This window comes from Tachyglossus aculeatus, chromosome X4 (genome assembly GCF_015852505.1).
Source record: "Tachyglossus aculeatus isolate mTacAcu1 chromosome X4, mTacAcu1.pri, whole genome shotgun sequence".
Classification (NCBI taxonomy): domain Eukaryota; kingdom Metazoa; phylum Chordata; class Mammalia; order Monotremata; family Tachyglossidae; genus Tachyglossus; species Tachyglossus aculeatus.
In genome coordinates, this window is record NC_052098.1 from 54,963,567 (window position 1) to 54,976,249 (window position 12,683).

Sequence of the window (12,683 nt, forward strand, 5' to 3'; positions counted from 1 at the left end):
CTCCCCCTCCCTCCAGGCTTGCATCTCCTCCTGCCTTCAGGACATCTCCATCTGGATGTCTGCCCGCCACCTAAAGCTCAACATGTCGAAGACTGAGCTCCTTGTCTTCCCTCCCAAACCTTGTCCTCTCCCTGACTTTCCCATCTCTGTTGACGGCACTACCATCCTTCCCGTCTCACAAGCCCGCAACCTTGGTGTCATCCTCGACTCCGCTCTCTCATTCACCCCTCACATCCAAGCCGTCACCAAAACCTGCCGGTCTTGGCTCCGCAACATTGCCAAGATCCGCCCTTTCCTCTCCATCCAAACCGCTACCCTGCTAATTCAAGCTCTCATCCTATCCCGTCTGGACTACTGCACTAGCCTTCTCTCTGATCTCCCATCCTCGTGTCTCTCTCCACTTCAATCCATACTTCATGCTGCTGCCCGGATTATCTTTGTCCAGAAACGCTCTGGACATATTACTCCCCTCCTCAAAAACCTCCAGTGGCTACCAATCAATCTGCGCATCAGGCAGAAACTCCTCACCCTGGGCTTCAAGGCTCTCCATCACCTCGCCCCATCCTACCTCACCTCCCTTCTCTCCTTCTACTGCCCAGCCCGCACCCTCCGCTCCTCCACCACTAATCTCCTCACTGTACCTCGCTCTCGCCTGTCCCGCCATCGACCCCCGGCCCACGTCATCCCCCGGGCCTGGAATGCCCTCCCTCTGCCCATCCGCCAAGCTAGCTCTCTTCCTCCCTTCAAGGCCCTGCTGAGAGCTCACCTCCTCCAGGAGGCCTTCCCAGACTGAGCCCCCTCTTTCCTCTCCCCCTCGTCCCCCTCTCCATCCCCCCGTCTTACCTCCTTCCCTTCCCCACAGCACCTGTATATATGTATATATGGTTGTACATATTTATTACTCTATTTATTTATTTATTTATTTATTTTACTTGTACATTTCTATCCTACTTATTTTATTTTGTTGGTATGTTTGGTTTTGTTCTCTGTCTCCCCCTTTTAGACTGTGAGCCCACTGTTGGGTAGGGACTGTCTCTATGTGATGCCAATTTGTACTTCCCAAGCGCTTAGTACAGTGCTCTGCACATAGTAAGCGCTCAATAAATACGATTGATTGATTGATTGATTGATTAATCAATCCAACTTCGTCTATTAGCTCAGTGCGTGTATAGGCTCCTGATGAAGGCTGACAAACCTTATGGACTATAAATTGGATCCAGTAAAAGACCCTGGTATTCCACTATTTCACCACTAATACCCAAATGGCACTTTGAATTTTGCAAGAACTTTTAAAATGTTAATTAATTCTATCTTAGCATACTCTATCAAGTAGAAAAATATTGTCATTTCCACTTGACAGAGAATTAGGACTACTGTTAAGTATTTATTGATTCCTAGAACTGAACCCAAACCTTTAAATTATTATTTTTCCATATTTACCACAAATATCTACAGAGTATTGACAAATGAGGATAACTGATTTCTAATGGAAAAAAAGAGCTGGAAACATTCCTCTTCATGCTGGGGATAGAAAATTGTGAATCATTTCCATGATTTGCAGGGTCCAAGTTAATATCCAGGCTAAAAGGACGCTCTATTTAGAACCAAGTTGAACTGCTGAAATGGGATTGTATAGCACAGATTTTCTTTTACAGCCAAACAATAGCCCCATAGTAGAATGGTTGCATTCTGACACTGCAGTTTTTAAAATAGTCATTACAGCTACTGGGTACCATAAACCCTGCCTTAGATTAGGGTTTATAGGTTTCATTATGAGAGCTCTTTCTGATTCCTGAAAGATTCCAGATTTTCCAAAGAGAAAAATAGAAAAATGAAGGAAGCCAGGATGCCATCTTGGAATTCATGGTGTTGCCTTTGAGACTGAGGCTGCTCGACTTTTCAAGAATTGTCTTATGAATGTTTTCCCTGTGGGCACATCCTGTAGAAAATACTTCAATTAAATTAACCAGTCAATCAACAGTGCTCAATCAATTAATAATAATAATAATAATGATGATGGTATTTGTTAAGTGCTTACTATGTGCAAAGCACTGTTCTAAGCGCTGGGGAGGTTACAAGGGGATCAGGTTGTCCCACGGGGGGCTCACAGTCTTAATCCCCATTTTACAGATGAGGTAACTGAGGCACAGAGAAGTTAAGTGACTTGCCCAAAGTCACACAGCTGACAGTTGGAGGAGCCAGGATTTGAACCCATGACCTCTGACTCCAAAGCCCGTGCTCTTTCCACTGAGCCACACTGCTTCTGTGTACAGAGCACTGTAGTAAGCACTGGGGAGAGTACAATACAGCCAAGTTGGTAGACACATTCCCTGCCTACACGAAGCTTACAGTCTAGAGAGATAGGTTACGGTTTCAGAAATAACTGCAAGTTAAGAACTTGCAGTTGGAAAGCCAATGCATGCCACTCTCCCCTTCCTACCAAGATGAAGCTAACATCTGTATCTACCCTAGCACTTAGTACAGTGCTTGGCCCATAATAAGTGCTTACGAAATATCAATAGTAGTGGTAATAGCAATAATGGCCCTTCCTGGGCATGGAGAGGACTAAACTCCATCCTAGAGGGTTGGGGGGATGCAAAGGAGAGGAACCTTCCTACATTTTGGTCATCCTCTCCAGCAGGTGTAGTTTGACTACAGGGAGAATAACCCTAATAGCCACTGACAGTCAACACTCCCCCCACCTTCCATTATCTGACAGACAATTACTCTCCCCTCCCTTTAAAGCTTTATTAAAGGCACATCTCCAAGAGGCCTTCCCTGACTAAGCCCTCTTTTCTTTTTCTTCTGCTCCCTTCTGCATCTCCCTAACTTGCTGCCTTTATTCATCCCCCTGACAGAATCCTAAAAGCAGAGTAGAGACTAGATGATGGTGCTACTCAGCCTCCTACATGCCATAATGCCTCACCCCCGTCAGCAGTGCGTGGCTCTGGAGACTCTAAGCTCCTCCTGGGTGGGGATAGTATCTGTCAACTCTACTGTATTGTGCTTTCCTGAGTGCTTAGTACACACGGTAAGTGCCCAGTAAATGCCACTGATTGATTGGTTGATGGCCCAAGATAGGAGCAAGTATAGTAATAATAATAATTGTGGTATTTGCTAAGCGCTTACTATGTGCCAAGCACTGTACTAAGCACTGGGGTGGATACAAGCAAATCAGGCTGTCCACAGTCCCTGTCCCATGTGGGGCTCACAGTCTCAGTCCCCACACACTCAATTGAGGACAAGTCACTGAACCAGCAGTCAGACCAGTTCCAGAACTCTCCATCAAGCAATCAATCAGTCATATTTAGTGAGTGTTTACTTTGTGCAGAGCATTGTACTAAGCACTTGGGAGAGTACAAGTGAACTGAGTTGGTAGACATGTTCCCTGCCCACAGGAGCCCGGAAAGCAAACAGGAGCTCTACCCAGATCAGCTTCCTTCATCCTAACAGAGACCATTTCTGACTGCATAGAGATCCAATCCACACTATTGGAGATTATCTCCAGTCATCATCATCATCATCAATCGTATTTATTGAGCGCTTACTATGTGCAGAGCACTGTACTAAGCGCTTGGGAAGTACAAATTGGCAACATATAGAGACAGTCCCTACCTAACAGTGGGCTCACAGTCTAAAAGGGGGAGACAGAGAACAAAACCAAACATGCTAACAAAATAAAATAAATAGAATAGATGTGTACAAATAAAATAAATAGAGTAATAAATATGTACAAACATATATACATATATACAGGTGCTGTGGGGAAGGGAAGGAGGTAAGATGGGGGGGATGGAGAGGGGGACGAGGGGGAGAGGAAGGAAGGGGCTCAGTCTGGCAAGGCCTCCTGGAGGAGGTGAGCTCTCAGCAGGGCCTTGAAGGGAGGAAGAGAGCTAGCTTGGCGGATGGGCAGAGGGCGGGCATTCCAGGCCCAGGGGATGACGTGGGCAGGGGGTCGATGGCGGGACAGGCGAGAGCGAGGTACGGTGAGGAGATCAGCGGTGGAGGAGCGGAGGGTGCGGACTGGGCTGTAGAAGGAGAGAAGGGAGGTGAGGTAGGAGGGGGCGAGGTGATGGAGAGCCTTGAAGCCCAGGGTGAGGAGTTTCTGCCTGATGCGCAGATTGATTGGTAGCCACTGGAGATTTTTGAGGAGGGGAGTGATATGCCCAGAGCGTTTCTGGACAAAGATAATCCGGGCAGCAGCATGAAGTATGGATTGAAGTGGAGAGAGACACGAGGATGGGAGATCAGAAAGAAGGCTGATGCAGTAGTCCAGACGGGATAGGATGAGAGCTTGAATGAGCAGGGTAGCGGTTGGGATGGAGAGGAAAGGGCGGATCTTGGCAATGTTGTGGAGCTGAGACCGGCAGGTTTTGGTCAAGGCTTGGATGTGAGGGGTGAATGAGAGAGTGGAGTCGAGGATGACACCAAGGTTGCGGGCTTGTGAGACGGGAAGGATGGTAGTGCCGTCAACAGAGATGGGAAAGTCAGGGAGAGGGCAAGGTTTGGGAGGGAAGACAAGGAGTTCAGTCTTCGACATGTTGAGCTTTAGGTGGCGGGCAAACATCCAAATGGAGATGTCCTGAAGGCAGGAGGAGATGCGAGCCTGGAGAGAGGGGGAGAGAGCAGGGGCAGAGATGTAGATCTGGGTGTCATCAGCGTAGAGATGATAGTTGAAGCCGTGGGAGCGAATGAGGTCACCAAGGGAGTGAGTGTAGATCGAGAACAGAAGGGGACCAAGCACTGAACCTTGGGGAACCCCCACAGTGAGAGAATGGGAGGGGGAGGAGGAGCCTGCAAAAGAGACTGAGAAAGAACGACCGGAGAGGTAAGAGGAGAACCAGGAGAGGATGGAGTCTGTGAAGCCAAGGTTAGATAGCGTGTTGAGAAGAAGGGGGTGGTCCACAATGTCAAAGGCAGCTGAGAGGTCGAGGAGGATTAGGACAGAGTAGGAGCCGTTGGATTTGGCAAGCAGGAGGTCATTGGTGACCTTTGAGAGGGCAGTTTCTGTGGAATGTAGGGGACGGAAGCCAGACTGGAGGGGGTCGAGGAGAGAGTTGTTGTTGAGGAATTCTAGGCAGCGAGTGTAGACAACTCATTCAAGGAGTTTGGAAAGGAATGGTAGGAGGGATATTGGACGATAACTAGAAGGTGAGGTGGGGTCAAGAGAGGGTTTTTTTAGGATGGGAGAGACATGGGCATGTTTGAAGGCAGAGGGGAAGGAACCAGTGGAGAGTGAGCGGTTGAAGATGGAAGTTAAGGAGGGGAGAAGGGATGGAGCGAGAGATTTCATGAGATGAGAGGGAATGGGGTCAGAAGCACAGGTGGCCGGAGTAGCACTTGAGAGGAGGGAGGAGAGCTCCTCTGAGGACACTGCTGGGAAGGATGGGAGAGTAGCAGAGAGTGTTGAGAGCCAGGGGGATGGAGAAAGGGGGGAAGAAACTTTGGGGAGGTCGGACCTGATGGATTTAATTTTGTTAATGAAGTAGGAGGCCAGATCGTTGGGGGTGAGGGAAGGAGGAGGGGGAGGAACCGGGGGCCTGAGAAGGGAGTTGAGTGTACAGAAGAGCTGGCGGGGGTGATGGGCATGGGTGTCAATAAGGGAGGAGAAATAGTTTTGTCTGGCAGAGGAGAGGGCTGAGTAAAGGCAGGAAAGGATAAACTTGAAGTGAACGAGGTTGGCATGGCGTTTAGACTTTCGCCAGCAGCGTTCGGCAGCTCGAGCATAAGAGCGAAGGAGGCGGACAGTGGCAGTGATCCAGGGCTGTGGGTTAGTGGTGCGAGAGCGGCGAAGGGAAAGGGGAGCGAGTGAGTCTAGCTGAGTAGAAAGTGTAGAGTTGAGAGCAGTAATCTGATCATCAAGACTGGGTAGAGAGGAGAGGGCGGCGAGGTGGGGTGTGAGGCACTCCGAAAGATGGGTGGAGTCCAGAGAGCAGAGATCTCTGTGAGGGAAACCTATGGAAACCCTCTCCATCCATTCTGAGATCGACTCTCTGGCACTGGAGACTGTCTCCAATGGGAAGAAATGGGTCTTCTGTGGAAGAAGAGCTTGCCTTCTTATCCCCCCTCCACTCTCCTGGAGATTCTAAGAACTGCATGACAACTTTTATCTTCTGCTACCTTCATCCATGGCCAAACTGAGAATTCGGACCAGTGGTTAGGTTTACACCAGGCTATCACCTGACCTGTAAATAATTGGTTTAACCATTTTTTGGACTGTTGATGAATTAAGTTGATTGGCTTTATTGATGGTTGTTTGATTTTTAACAATTTGGTTAGTCAAGGCCTCTGTACTAAGACACAGAACTCTGAATTTAATTTTTACTTGGGTCATTTATATTCCTGGCGGGGGGGGGGGGGGGGGTGTTAATCACCATGATCAATAACAACAGTATTTATTGAGAAGTAGCAGAGAAGCAGTGTGGCTTAGTGGAAAGAGACCGGGCTTGGAAGTCAGAGGTCATGGATTCTAATCCCAGCTCTGCCACTTATCAGCTGTGTGACTTTGGGCAAGTCACTTGACTTCTCTGTGCCTCAGTTACCTCATGTGTAAAATGGGGATTAAGACTGTGAGCCCCACGTGGGACAACCTGATTACCGTGTATCTACCCCAGCACTTAGAACAGTGCTTGGCACATAGTAAGCACTTAACAAATACCATCATCATTATTATTATTGAGCCCCTACTGTGTAGCAACCAAGAAATGATACAAAAAAGAGCAAAATCATTGCCATTCTAAGATACCCACAAAAGAGCTTACTTCATCCTTAGTTTTCCATTTTTGTCCCCTAAATAAACATATAAGATCAGCTTTAGAGTTTTCTGTTCATTAATGAATCAATGTTTTGGTCTGGTCTTAAACACAGGAACGATCCAGAGAAACTGGATGCCTTCATCATGGACAAAGCACTCCTGGATTATGAGGTGTCAATAGATGCTGACTGCAAACTTCTAACTGTGGGGAAACCATTTGCCATTGAAGGTATTAATCCACTGCTTTTGATTCCCTTTTATTCAGGATGTGCTCAATTTGCCAACCTTGCAAGTTGCAAATGCTGACATCAGATGTAAAGGGATATTTGTCATTTGTTGTTTTCATTTTCGGCTTTTAAACCACTTAGATATTAAGTGCTGGAATTGGGGATCTTTGCAGTCTGATGATAAATCACCACTCAGAGAAGGACCAGCAATCCACAGAAAATCGACCCCAGGAAATGTGTGAATTTGGGGTGTGGAAATCATCATTCTGGGATTTGTATAGATGATTTGTATAGGTCATGCGGAGCTACTTTGCTGTCAGCCCCCACCTCTGTTTTCCCCCCACCCATATACATTTCAGAAATGCTGGGTTCCCCACTCCATTGTCACCTGTTGACAGGGGATCTCTACACCTACACTGACAACTTGGCTAAGAACCAGCTTTAGCTACTTGACTTTTATTTTCTAGTGGTAGTAGTACTAGCAGCAGTAGTCATAATAGTAATAGTATTTATAATGTGCCTACCATGTGCTAAGCACTGTACCAGCATTGGGATGAGCTATCAGCACAGACCCTGCCTCCCAAAGGGTTCACCAATCTTAGAATAAGGAGGAGGAAAGGGCTGGTGACAGACACATAAGGAAAAACGAAAAAGTAAGAATATAAAAGACAAAGATGGTAAATATGAAAGGAACAGCAGGATTTCAGACTCATGGCTCAGACCAGCAGATCCAGAAGGCACAGCTGCGGTTACGGTGGTGACCTTCTCAAGGTTCTAAAAGTTTTTTCATTCAATTATTTTAATATGGGGTACTCAAAGGCTACTGCTTCAAGCCTTTTGGACTGGGAAATTAAGGCAATCTGAGATTTGGACTTCATATTATTACATTATTGTTTTAAAAGAGGCAGGGTCTTTGGAAGTAAATGGACCCTCAAAACAAATGAATGCTTCCAGATAGTAAGTACAAATCACCACTTGCATTTCTCTGCAAGGGGAATAGCTACTTTTCTGCTACCACTTAGATCCTCATTTGTATCTCATGGATGACTTGGATTCATGAAATCTGAGTCAATGAGAAAATTTATCAGGATGATAGTAATTATAATAATGATAATAATCATAGTTCAAAGGTTACCTCTGTTTTACAAGACATGTTGAAAAACAGAGCAAGTATTTTCTTCAAAGTCCCTGGAAATTCCAAATCTGGTCATCTTGCTTTCCTTCCCTGACTGCCTGGATGGATTCTGAGAATGACTGCAGTCAGTCACCCAACCTGATTTATCTGACGAATGCTTGGCTTGATCTGAAATAACTGAGTTGCTCTATCCTGACCTCCCCCCCCCACATCTCTTCCAATTCCAATCTGTTAACAGGAAAATTAAGTCAGCTCAATTTGCCTGCTTTGGGTCCCACATCTCTAGAGCACATTAACAGATTTTTGACTCCAGGCTTTGTTTTTGTGATGAATGGTAAATGGCAACCATTGAAACTGTTCCTTCTAAGAGCGGTCAACCTCCTCTCTAAATTCAAAAGGCAGAGTGGTCTTTTCCAGAGCCAGCAAGTCCAGCAAATGAGACAGAGCGAGTCCGGTATCAACCAAAATGCCGGTTGCAGTAATAGATGGAAGACTCAGCCTATGATGTTTAAGGCAGCAGATATACTCCTTCCCTTTTCTTGTGGCTCAACAATTGATACAAAAAATTCAGTGGCGTCTGGGAATGTGAAGAACCATTAAATATAATTCCGGCCTAGAAACACTGGTTCATTAGTAACAGCTAAAATGAATCAAACTTACTGTTTGAGAATGATGTGCTTCTCCAATCCACCTCAAATCTGACTGTTGGCTTTCAGTTGGGAAAATCCTTGCTCTAGGGTGGGCCTCTAGACCATAATAAGGTAATAAAAGCACGGACTCTGACTCTCTTCACCCTGTTGCCAGATGCCACAGAGGCCATAATTAACTTCCTACTGACTTCCTGTTTACATTCTTCTCTGTGTTTAAGAAACTTTGTGTTGAGCGATATGTTGCTTTTAAGAGGAGGCATCTCATAAATGTCAAAAGGTGGAGTATTGTGATCTCATAGAATAAAGCACTGCTGCTCACCACTACATCAAAGTGAAGCTCTGTGTTTTTTAATAGAGTGGCTGTTATTATCACTATTGGGTCATTGCCACAATGTAATCCTGTGGTCTGGAACAATTAGATACAGTCTGCCACCAGGGGCCTGATTCTGAATTAGACAAAAAAGACTGAAGCATGTGAGAAGAAAGGCAGAATATTCGTATGAGAGAAGTGATGATCTGGCTGGAGGTCACTTCGTTTCCTAGTAACATTTTGGCAATTGGATGGATTTTTTTTTTAACTGTCGTCAAGACTTATGTAGATGAATGTGTGTAATGTTTATACTGCACAGCTCTATGTGCATTCATGTGATGAAAGTTGCTCGGATTGTTCCCTCTACATCTCATATCCTTTTTGAAACTCTTGACGAGATAAAGAAAACGGGTTTCATTGGACAGTAATGTGTTGCACCCCAATAGCTAGTAGAGTTTCCATTGAGAGATTTCAAATGACTTTCTGAATATTATGCCCTGAGCCAGATTCTCCCCAATCTCCATGTCCTTTACAGTTAAAGTTTAATAAGGGGTACTTTAGTGTTGGAAAGAGCAAATGAACCTTAGTCTCTTCAGAGGGTTTACATGAGGAAGAATGTATTTCCCTGACTTCCACCCCCACCCATGATTTTGCGCAATCCTTCCACGAAGGAGCCCAATCACTTAGGCCATTTGAGGATATGACTGGGGATGGATTGGGGCCAGAGATGACAATATAACAATAATAATAATGGCATTTATTAAGCTCTTACTATGTGCAAAGCACTGTTATAAGTGCTGGGGAGGTTACAAGGTGATCAGGTTGTCCCACAGGGGGCTCACAGTCTTAATCCCCATTTTACAGATGAGGTAACTGAGGGCCAGAGAAGTTAAGTGACTTGCCCAAAGTCACACAGCTGACAATTGGCGGCACCGGAATTTGATCCCATGACCTCTGACTCCAAAGCCCGGGCTCTTTCCACTGAGCCACGCTGCTTCTCTAATATCTGTCCTGGCTATTTTCTTGGGCCTACCTCAGCTGTCACAGGCTCCCTCCGTGTTGGATTTGTAAGCAGCACCAAAAGCTGCAGGAAGAGCCTCTGTTAACCAGTGGTTTCACACAGTGGCTGCAAACCTAGTTCAAGCAGAGAATCTAGGAGGGTGGGCAGAGCATGGCTTTTCTCTCCTTCACAGTTCCTGAGGAAACATTGTCACACACCCTAGCCTGAAGGAGAAATCAAGGTGAGTGGGCTTCTTTAAGTCCTGAATTTATTATTCTGTAATTTGGGCACTGGGGAGAATAGGGAGACTATATAATATATATGCATTTACATTTGTTTCAAAGGCATATATATATATATCTCAGTGACATTGCCTCCAACGTCTCCTAAATCTAGCGGTCTGAAGCACTGCACTGACTACATATCACACAGTGCATGAAGAGGGACACCGTGAGGCAAGATGTCCTCTCACTTATTGTCAGGAGGATATGAAACCATTCTGCTACCTTATAACAGAAATAAAACCATCTCAGTATCTTTCAATTGCCTGTGGATACGCCATCAGAGTTTCCTATTTCTCTAATTGAAATGACATGCAAGTCATCCCACTTCCTTTTCTCTCTCATGTCAAGCACTGGAAATATGCAATTGTTGATTAGAGATGGGAAAATGTGCCTGTTCTTGTACTGTGTCTAACTAGTCCCAGTGGCTCCCAGTTTTGCCTGCAACTTCCTCAAATATGCAGAGAAGGGAGATCAAAGATGTTGAGTTTCTAAAAGCAGGGTTTGGGAGGATGTAGGAAGCCTTGGGTGAAATTGAATTTGATACACCAGTGGAACAAAAGACTCACAGTGGACTTGAAAAAACAGAGTGAGACATAAATTAATGCACGTCCAAAAGTAATGCATTGCATCTAGTTAGCAATAGATGTCCTGGGAGGAAAGAGAATAATGGGGTTGAGTAATAATAATATATCACTTTTCATCCAAGGAACTCAAACTGCCTTTAGGAAACATGAGTTCATTCTTACAGTGCCCACAGGAGTTCTATAAGATTATGTGTCAGTAAACTGAAGCCAAGTGGTTATATAACAAGGTCACAGAATTGGCCCTGGGTATCTTGGAATCTCTCTTAAACCCATGGTTTACCCACCCTAAGTTTTAAAAAAGTATTCATTTTTCAAAATCTGCTTGAAATCCTGGTTTCCAAAGTACACTTTGAGTCCATTTCTTCTAAGCCTCTATGGCAAATCTACTATGAGCAGTCCAAAAGCTGGAGGTGATTTTTTTTTTCTTTTCACAACCTCTTTGTTAACCCAAATCATACAACCAGACATGCTTTAGAAACTTGAATTTTGCAACCAGGGTTCAGATGTCAGTTTTAGATTATGGAGCCACATCTCCACAGCTCCTAATCAAAATATGATTTCAGCAGTCTTAGCACAAAGGAGGTAATTTGTCTATAAGGGAATGATCTATATTCTATTCTAAAAATTGTTCTCTTGGGTTCTTAAATTGTGTCCAGTTTCCAAGAAGCTTAATGCCTCCATCTTCAGGGTTGAAGGATTCTTCTCTGTTTCATCTATCACCAACACAATGGCCAATGAGACCCCAGTGGCAGATATTTATTATTAATGATAAGGAAAGAAATGAATCAAGATGTCAGGTTGAGACTGTAACTAGAAAAAATTGTCTTCTGATCTGTGAATACAGCAAAATCTGAAATGCAGATGATTGAAAGAGGAAAAAATTATCCCATCCCGATTGTTGTTTTTCATCTTTTCTGACTAAACAGGTCCGATTCTTCCCCGTATATTTCCTCCGCCATGTGCCCAGCTTCCACTTCAGTTGGAATTGTGTGGCAGGAGCATCACGGCCTGAGTGCTGTTTCATCATTCAGAATGGGCATAACAATGCCCCAAATTGGGAATATTAGATTAGAAAGGAAAGTGGTCTATTTTCTACAGGTGAATGGCAATTTAGATAAAATGGTGTGGAGTGATTGAATATTCATCACTTTCAAAGTTACAATTTCTCTGAATATCAATCAGTATATGAAATGCATCTTTTCAACTAGCACAATGACAATGCATTTCCAGTGCTTCCAAAGCTTCCTTTTGCAACTACAGTACATACCCTCCTCAAAAAGGCTCATCTGAAAAGAGCCACTGTTGTGGTTCAAAGTGAGATTAGAGTCAATTCGTAAAGGGTGTGACAGCAGAGTGGGGGCTGACCCTCTGACTCCCCCTAGTACCAATGCACAATTTAGACACCTCTCTGTCTTTCATCCTCATAAACACACTTCTCACAGTTGACCAACGTAGTATCCCATAGTGCCTGGGGACTTAAGCCTTAGGGCTTAAAAATCCTTCTCAGCATCTTTGAGTGATTTCTAAATGGTCACTCACTAAGTCAGTGACTAAGTCACTTATTTCCTCAGCAATCCATTGTTAAGTCATGAAGAAGATAAGTGGGAGCCAAGGCCCTCAGGAAGCTGAAGAATCATTTTTCCAAATGATTTATTTTATCTGCATCTTTGATTGAACACACGTCCCTTCCCAACTTTCATATTTCTTTAAAAAGAACACGATCTAATGTTGATTCCTAT

At 44.7% G+C, this 12,683-nt stretch overlaps 1 protein-coding gene across 2 annotated transcripts in view; it reads left to right on the forward strand.

Moving 5' to 3' along the window:
* Positions 1-12,683, forward strand: part of GRIN3A (glutamate ionotropic receptor NMDA type subunit 3A) — a 147,580-nt gene that overhangs the window by 101,467 nt on the left and 33,430 nt on the right. For both annotated transcript variants that reach the window (XM_038769982.1, XM_038769983.1), the window contains one exon: positions 6,868-6,983. In XM_038769982.1, coding sequence (XP_038625910.1) covers positions 6,868-6,983 — 116 coding nt within the window. The remainder of the gene's footprint in view (positions 1-6,867; positions 6,984-12,683) is intronic.